Below are 9172 nucleotides of genomic sequence, written 5' to 3'. Positions count from 1 at the left end.
AAAGATATATAGATATGCCAGCACTGATTACAGTACGAATATAAGGCAAGTGCTAGGTTTGTCATTAGGAGTGACTTAATTAAGGGTCCTATTTGACTTAAAAATGAGCTGGCTTTCATACATACATGACCTCATGAAGAGAAGAATTTCTTATGCAGATGTTTGCTATATTTGGTAAGGATTCCTTGCAAATCATTTCGTTGATCATAAAACAACTATGTTGGGTTCCCTCACAAACACCTTAATCAAATGAAAATTCGGATAGTTCCAAAGAAGTATTAATGGAACTTATGATCTTCGGCATGAAATCCACCCATCTGCAACCACCTACGGTAAACTTTTGATATGCTCAGGGTTGCCATGATTACGCAAACAAAATGAAATAAATTTATATAAATGTATAATTTACTTGTGGGTCTGAATACTTTGGTTGTGGCCAAAAGATTTTTTCTAACAAGGACTGTGTTATTGTATCTTTGGAAAAGAGAATCCTCTAGCTGTTGATGTTTTGACACGTGATTATGTGACCTCTTTCACTTGGAGTAATGGCCTCTTGTGTTGCCTGTTCTGCCGAGGATGGCCAAAAGATAGGCATCAATGTGCGACACAAATTGAGTATCTTTCAAAAGTAAACAAAATTTCAAAGCTATTTTCTTGCAGCGTAAGCTAAGTTATTTAGTGTGTATGTTACTCATTGTGAGAACAACAATGATACTTTGTGTCCTATAAATATGTGTACAAGAATTATGGTTTCTTGAATGGTGTCCTCCGTCAAGATTACTTGGTTGCTTATATCAGTACGCATATATGAATAGTATGAATCTTGAATTGCACGACTGCGGTCACGGGCGGCTGTCTCCCTGGTGTACCAGTGAGTGGGCAGAGAGTGAAACCTCTTCTAATTCCCACTACAATTTGTTTTGGAATAATCCCAAGGAGTAGGGAGCAGCTGGTTATCTCCTTTGCTTTTGATAGTGTTTTATTTATCTCCTTTGTTGTTGATAGTCCCCTATGGTAGTTCAATTAGTTTATTTGTATCATAGAGCGGCTGTTAGCATGTTAGTATGTTAACCATGTTGCTACAAGCAACATGACAGAATAATTTTATTAATTCCTGTGCCTTTGCTAATTTCAGCTATTGTTTATGGCACAATTTTTCATCTTGATTGTTAAGTTTAAGATTCATGGATTTTGATCAAAACCGTAAGTGTTTGCCACATATGCACTGCTACAACATATCCATTTCTTCCATGTAACAAAAAATTAATTATCAATAAAACAACAAGTTAAACGTCCTTATTGAGTGTTTCTCTTTGTTTCTGTTCCATTAAAAATTGTGATTCATGCTAAATCTAAGTTGCAAATGAGATTTGATGACATCATCTCACTGGTAATAAAGTTAGTTCTCAGTTGATTGAGAAATGATGACAACCATAGAGCAATATAGTACTATAGAACACTTTTGTAACTTAGCATAAAACATATTTGTAAGAGTGATTTAAAAAATCAGACATTTATATGGACGTGACTAGGCAGCATCCGGGTGCCCGTTTGCTGATCTAAGCACTCGCCCATAAAAGGAAAGTCTTCAGTATCTAAAAATAGGAAGTTCAGGACAGTTAGCTGAATCACCCAAAAATACTCCACGTGTGCATTTAATTTCATAAGAAGAAAATTCAAAAAGTCATAACTCGTAAACCGTGTATCGAAATTGCAATCCGCTTTCACCGTTAGGCCTCTTGCGATGAGATCTTCGAAACTAGATCCCATTTATACATGTTCCGACAATTTTTTTTCGAAATGCAACTATGTTACCGTGATAAATCAACTTTAATGTTGTAGAAAAACAACTTTATACAAAATTTGCTTACACTATATTTTTCTACACTTTATAGCCAATTTATTTTCTAAGGTACTTACTTAGCAACAATAACTAAGAACTTCATAGTAATGAGACTTGCAACATTGCACTAGTTATCCATCATAGTTTCTAGTGCCGTGAGTAACTAGACTTGCAACATTATAGTTGCTAGCTGACTTAGTGCTACTAGTATACAACTTAGGCATAGTAAACTTAGGTATAGTGATAGGCAAGTTCACTACTCCCTCTCTCAGACTCTCGCAGTTTATTAGGCGTGTGTGTACTCCTAGGTCGTAAATTTAATCAAATCAGCATCAGTTATATGTTATAAAAATTATATCAATAGAAAGTTTAGATGTTCTATTTTCTAATGATATAATTTTTGCATTATAAAATTTAAATTATATAGGTTAAATTAATGACCTAAGGATACGTGGAAGATTAGTAAACTAAGATGGAGGGAGTATTTACAATTTCACCGTACCACTATTAATGTTGGCAACTTGATTTTCGAGGTAGCCAACTTACTACCAACCCATATGCCAAATAATGTGCAACTTAGACGCAACGGTAGGCAATTTCACAATAATGGTGCGCTACTTCACAACAAATCGTGGTAGCCGACTTAGTACTAACTATAGGCAACTTAGACGCAGGGACATTCAAGTTTATGACACGGGTATGCAACTTTACCATAATTGTTCTAGCCAACTTAGGGGCGGTGATATACAACTTAGACGTGGTGAAATATATTGGATAATGAATGCAACTTAATCATGTGGGCATACAAGTTAACAATAGTGGGTATACAACTTAATATTAGTAGCTATACACCTTAACAACAATGGGTATACGGCTTAATATTAGTAGGTATACAACTTAGCAAGAGTGAGTATACAACTTAATATTAGTAGGTATACGACTTAGAAATAGTGGGTATACAACTTACCACAAGTGTGAATCAATATTTTACCATCTACAAACACTACTTAATTAGGAGAAGCACTAGAGACATTAGATATTGGTGGTCACTAACCAGGAAAAAACACGCGTCTCTCCCCCCCCCCCCCCCCCCGCCGTGTCGCCCTCTTCTGGCGACCAGGGGAAACCCTAGCCGCCGCCAGTAGCCCCCCTCCACCTCTCCTCCCTGCTTCGCCGATGTCGGAGGGGGGCCGGCAAGGCCGCACGCTCCCTAGGGAAGGTGGTGGCTCGAGGTTGGCCATGAAGATGTTGCAAGAAGACGAGCGTTTGAGGCTGCGGGGCGGGGTGCGTGCGGCGGCTCTCCGGGGGTCTCTTTTGATGTCCACCAGATAGAGGGACTTGTGGAGTGTTTTGGTGGTTCAGCGGAGGCGGGCTCTTCTTCAGCCAGGCGGGGTGCGGCCTTGGGGCCGGTGTGGTAGTTGGAGCGGTGTCTCCAGTCTTTTACCTCCGCCTGTTGCGTTGAGGTATGGTGTCGACCTGGTTGGTCGTCGACTCGTGTGGAGCGCAGCCTCGGGGCTACCGTGTGGAGTCATGTTGTAATGGTTTTTCGGCCAGTTTTCCTTATAAACGGGCCAACTCTTTTCTCCTATATCAATGAAAGGCAAAGATTTTGCCTCGTTAAAAAAAACTACTTAGCGGATTTGTGAGTGAAAAATTTATTGTGTGCAAAATACAACTTAGCTCATATGTAGAACCAACAATACCCCTTATAAAAATGCAACTTAGCACATGTGTGAAGAAACAAATTTGTTGTCTTCGTTGCTGCCGCTGCCGCGAGGTACAACTCATCTCGTTCAACGCCAATGTGGCCGATCCCACGAGCCAAGACACGTGACACTACACAAGTTGCAAGAAGCCAAAGGGAATATCGTTTTGATACGGATGGTGCTTATCCCTCCACGGAGCTAGTCCGAACAGTGGTGGGTCAAAGGTCTAGAAAGATGGAGAGGGCGAGATGGTGGGCGAACTGTTGTAATCTAGTCCCTCATTATGTAAGCAACTTAGTTATGTTGATAGAAACAAACAACTTAGCTATGTTGCTAACTTGATATATGTTGTGAAATTTAATTTACTGTTGTAAAATCAAACTTAATAGCATTGAGTAGCAACTTAGTTATGTTGTCATAAACAACTTAGCTATGTTGCAAAAGCAACTTAATATATGTTGCGAAACTTAATTAACTGAAAAGTAAACTTAATAGCATGTAGTAGCAACTTACCGTTGTTGAAAGAAACAACTTAATTATGTTGCAAAAGCAAATTAACCTGTGGAGTGAAACTTAATCAACTCCTGCAAAAGAAAACTTAATAGCATGGAACAACAACTTAGCTATGTTGCAAAAGCAACCTAATCTATGTAGGAGCCACGACCAGCTTGCGCTCGCTCTTGGCACCATGGATGCCGCTCGCACGTGGTAGCAGCAGAACCGGTCCATGTAAAAGGAATAGAACAGAACAGGAGTCATTGAGCAAATATATGCAAGATGCTCCACACATAAACCAGGGGAGTCAAAAAAGCAAAACTGGGAATGGTGGAAAACTAAAGCCACGCAACATCAATATTGCTTGTGAAGGTACCCCGTACTCCAAAACTCAAGGATGGAGTACCAAAACGATCTGGCCGTCCGTGATCAGGGACAAGTGTGTAATATAAATTTCTGAGAGTTAATATAAAAAAATTAGAGTGCCAAAAGGTCAATTTGCATATTTACCCTCCACCCCGTGACCATAGCCTAGGAGCAGACCAGCGCCGCCTCCCTTCTCCCTGTTCTGCGCCCCCGCGTCCGCCCTCCGGCGCCGCTCGCGAACCCTCCCGCGACCGTCCACTGTGCCGCCCTTCCTCCCTTATGGTACCCCGTACTCCAACTTAAATCATCAATTTTACGATAGCATACATATTTACATATTTGAATGGTTCAACTAGTGGAAACTGAAGCCACAATCCAAATCGATAGTGGCATTGCTACATCTCGTTGTAGACACTAGACACACACACAAAGACCTTGCTACATCGGCGTTCAGCTAATCACAAATCAACGTTCAAATAGCATTACCGATCGGCTGTGCGCATAGAAGATTCAACTAGCAGCAAACTACAGATAAAATTAGCTAGTAGCAAAACCTGCAGGTGACCACGCGCGCCGTCGTGGCCTGGCTGCCGTGGCCTAGCGACCAGGACCAGCAGTAAGAGCAGCCTTGTTGGGGCGCCGCATGACTCGGCCACGGCCAGAATCAACAGCAGGTGCAGAGAAAAACCGGCAGCTCCGGTGGGAGGTGTGGGCATGGCCGACCTCTCTGCGGCACCAAGTGCACGAAGCCAGCGTCCTCGCAGGTGCCCGCACATCAACGTTGGCCTGCTGGACCTCCACGCGCAAGCAGCAGCTTGCATCAACCAGAGAGGTGCCTGGGCGGGTGAAGGCGGTCGGCCTCCTTGTCGCCGCCGCTGCACCGTTGCACGTGGCCAACACGCGCTGCTCCATGGCTCGACGCCGGGGTGGTTATCCAGGAGGTCGAGCGCGTGGCTGCAGACAAAAGAGCGGCAAAGGACCTGGCCGGCGTGCTTTCTCCTTGCCGGCAGCCATGGCCGTGCAAAATGCGAACTCAGATCGCTCTCCGCCGCCAAGCACCCCGCCCTCACGCGTCGGGCACCTCTCCGTCCCCGTGCTCCCTGTCCTCTCGTGCGGCGCGCTCCCGCGCGGCTCAGTCCCCTCCAGGGCGTGTATTGCTCTCCGGCGACGTGGGGGTCCGACCTGAATAAAGACGGCGGTCCTAGGGTCTCTCTTGCGTAAAGAGAAGGACCTACTGGAGGCCTGGACTCCTGACCTGGCGAGTTCCCGAAGGCTCCGCCGGTAAATGTAATAGTGTTTTTGCCTGGAGTTTGTTGGATCGGAGGTATTCGGTCGTGCGCACCCATGTTTTTATTCCGACCGATTGGTTCTGGAGGGAGCGGCGCGAAGCTCTTTTTCTTTGTTGACATCAAGTGACTATGGATCCATGATGAAAGTCGGAAGAAGAGAATTTCATGAAGGCCGAAGGGGAGGACTAGCTAAGGGAGGTTCAAGTCTCTGCGTTGTTGATGGACTTGCTTGGTGTTCCGGGCTTCACAGCAGCGGTATGAAAGTGGGGGCGATAACACAGGTGAAGTGCAGAGTCCTACCTTTCAGGGTGAAACCCAAGGTCTGGCCTTAATTGGTTGTGCATGGCAATGTCCTTAGTGGAGGCATTGTTTTGAGAGTGGAGACTATCTTCAGGGTGAAAACCTAAGATCTTTGATCGAGCGACGACGGTGTTTGAGCACTGTTCCCTTCTTGGAGGCGTCATTTTTGAAGAGTCTGTAATTCAGGTGTTGTCTTGGCGGTGGATGTATTGCTGTTGTTAGGCCCGAGATACTGTAGCGGGACTTTTCTTTCTTAGTTTTCTTTTCTTATTTTTGTTTGTGTGCATCCGTAGTGCCATTAGGGTGGTGCGTTGTTGCAGAGGCTGGGTGTAATTGGTATCTTCTTGATATTAATATATTCCCTTTATCGAAAAAATTGCTCTCCGGCGACGAGCTCGACGCACTCCCGCGCGGCTCAGTCCCCTCCAGCGCGCGTATCGCTCTCCAGCGATGAGCTCAGCGCGGGAGGCTCACTTCCTCCAGCGCGCCTTGCTCTCCGGCGACAAGCCTGACCCACCGCTCGTCTCGATGATTCCTTCGCCCTCCCTGAACCCTACCGCAATTTGAGATAGGAATGGGGAACGGAAGTGGGGAAAGAAAGAGAGGGTTGCGGCGCTCGCTAGGTGGGGCCCAGGACAGAAGCTGTCTGAAAAGGTTTCGCGAGACGGCCTGATCAACCCATCTGACAGCCACGAAACGAGGGCTCGACGAAGCAAACCAGCACTCGAGCACTTTTTTGCACTTGGGCATTTATATTATGTAAGAAACTTATACATACACTTTCTTGTGTACTCTCCAATTCAAATTAATTAACTCAAATTTACTTAGATACATATGTATCAAGATGTGTTTGTTAACTAGATACATCCATGTCTAATCAAAATTAAGTTAATTAATATGAATCGGAAGGAGTGGAATAATATAATATTATGAATAAAATAAACAAACCCGCACACTGAAACGCGTTAAATACAATGGTATCTAGACAAAATCTAACCAAACCTAGGATAACTAATTTGAAACGGAGGGAGTAGCAAGTATGAGTATGCTATCGTATATGCACACTAGATCTTATGCGCTTGTCAAATTGTAGACGATGTAGAGAGCATTAATCTTGTGCCGTGTCGTCCATCACGCAGTACAGGTTCAAGGTAGGAGCCAGACCGGCGGCGAGTAAGTGGAGATGGAGCTTTCCCCGGGCTTCATGGGGAAGCAATGCTCGGGGCGAGCCGGCAGCAGGCGGCACCTGCCATTATCGGTGCAGCTAAACTCGTCAGGACTACTCTGCTCGGGGAAGTAGGGCGCGAAGAAGGTGTAGTTGTAGTAGGTGCGGTCGTCGAGAAAGTATACACCCTCCTGAATGCAGCCGGATGGGAAGTGGGCGCACTCGTATGCCCTCGAGCAGCCGGGGCCGACGACGAGCAGCCGGCCATCGAGGCTTTCTACCGCAGTCCAAGCGAGAGAGGAGTCTGGATCATCGTGGAGTAGGACGACAGCCGGAGTAAGCGCAAAGAGCCGGATGCAGGAGGTGGCACCGTCGTCGGGCATCCACTCCTTGACCACCATCAGGAGCTGGCCGCGGGAGACGACGAGATATCCGGCGCGGCGTACTGCGTCGTCTGGCTTGTGGCCGCGGCCGGTGTGGTAGAGGTTGCACAACTTGGCGTGAAAATTATCCACTCCCTCCCGGTTCGGATCCGGTTCGTTAAGCACGGTGTAGGTCCGGAGGTGCTCGCCCTTGGTCAGCACGTAGAAGCGGCCGTCGAAGTAGGCGATGTCTTGCGGCGACCACCCAACATGGGTGCTGACCTCTTGTGCCTGGATGGCCATCTGCGAGCCCAGGCGCCAGAAGCAGACGTAGCGCCAGTGGTTGACGCGGCCTTCCGGTCCGAGCACGTTGAGTATGGCGCCGGCGACGCACTCCTCGTCGTCAACCGCTGGCGCGCGAGAGAGGGTCGCGGCGAGCATCATGACGGGACGGCGAGGGCCCCCGATCCCCGCCCATCTGAACGTCTGGATGGCTCCGTTCTCGTCGTAAACCGCGCGGCGGAACCTCGTGATTTTCCCGAACTCGATGTCCGGCAGCGGGATGCGCTCGCCGGTGCGGACGTTCAGCAGCACGTGCCCGTCTCTTCGGCGGAGTGCCACGAACGCCCACATGCCCTCGTAGGAGCCGAAGAAACGGGCGCGACGCGCGTCTGCCGGAAGGTCGAGGCCGTGCAGGGCGCCGCCGCCCAGGATGCAGGCGACGGACGGCCCTCGGACGAGCGGGAGGATGAGGCAGGGGAGGGAACGCGCGGGCGGCCCGACGGGAGCTGTGCGCCACGACTTGCAGCAGGCGGCCATGAAGACGCGGTCGAGCGGGCATGGAAGGCGCCCGTCGATTTGTTGGACGACATCGTCCGGGAGCTCATCCCAGCCCCCTTCCGCCATGAGAGTTAGCCAACGACTATGGAACGCGAGAAAACAAAACACGATCCCGAGGTCAGGGTCCTCCGTCTGTTTATTTACGGAGTACTATATATACGTACAACTACTATACCTGGTTTCTCGACAACTTCTACCTGGAGACCAGGGTGGAGGAGTCCAAATAAAACTCTGGATGCCGAACACGATTAGGTTACGTGTACGGAGAAACTCGGATACCAGAGCTTGCATAACGTTGGGGAATTCGGGTCGACAAGTACGGCCGTACCGTGGAAGACTTTTTTTGGTTGAAATAGCTTATCACATGTAGCTTAGGAGCGCGGGTTAACTCTAAAGTTTTGCCACGCAAAAGAAAACAAAATAAAAACTCTTAAAGTTTGGCAAAAAAAAAAATACGTGTTACCTCCCTTAATTGCGCTTACTTTTTCTAAGGCGGAGCACAAAGCTATTATTAAAGAGATGAAGACAATTGCGTTCTTCAACAAATTCTGGCCGCAAGTGAAACACGACATTCTTCATATTCTGAATGATTTTGTGCTGTGACGTATCGATATTGCTAGACTGAAGTTTAGGATCTTTTTCCTTATTCCTAAAGTCTTGTGGGCGGACCAGATATCCTAGTACATATCGATTGCCCTGATCAATGTGATCTTCAAAATTATCTCCAAAGCATATATGCCACTAAACTCGATCCGACTACTAACAGAATCATAAGCCCAAACCAAACTGCATTCATCAAAGGCAGA

The 9172-nt window shown here is 46.9% G+C and overlaps 1 protein-coding gene across 1 annotated transcript; it reads right to left on the bottom strand.

The window, feature by feature from the left end:
* Window positions 1–6952: 6952 nt before the first annotated feature.
* Window positions 6953–8478, bottom strand: LOC127320852 (uncharacterized). Its single transcript, XM_051349938.2, has one exon. The coding sequence runs from the start codon at window positions 8430–8432 to the stop codon at window positions 7146–7148; it is 1287 nt and encodes a 428-aa protein (XP_051205898.1). The 5' UTR covers window positions 8433–8478; the 3' UTR covers window positions 6953–7145.
* Between the last annotated feature and the right edge of the window lie 694 nt (window positions 8479–9172).

This window comes from Lolium perenne, chromosome 5, assembly GCF_019359855.2.
Source record: "Lolium perenne isolate Kyuss_39 chromosome 5, Kyuss_2.0, whole genome shotgun sequence".
Lineage (NCBI taxonomy): Eukaryota > Viridiplantae > Streptophyta > Magnoliopsida > Poales > Poaceae > Lolium > Lolium perenne.
This window is presented reverse-complemented; position numbering and strand designations above follow the sequence as displayed.

Bases quoted from the DNA above. Each gene is read 5' to 3' on its own strand.
- LOC127320852 (XM_051349938.2), bottom strand. From the start codon at position 8,432: ATGGCGGAAGGGGGCTGGGATGAGCTCCCGGACGATGTCGTCCAACAA.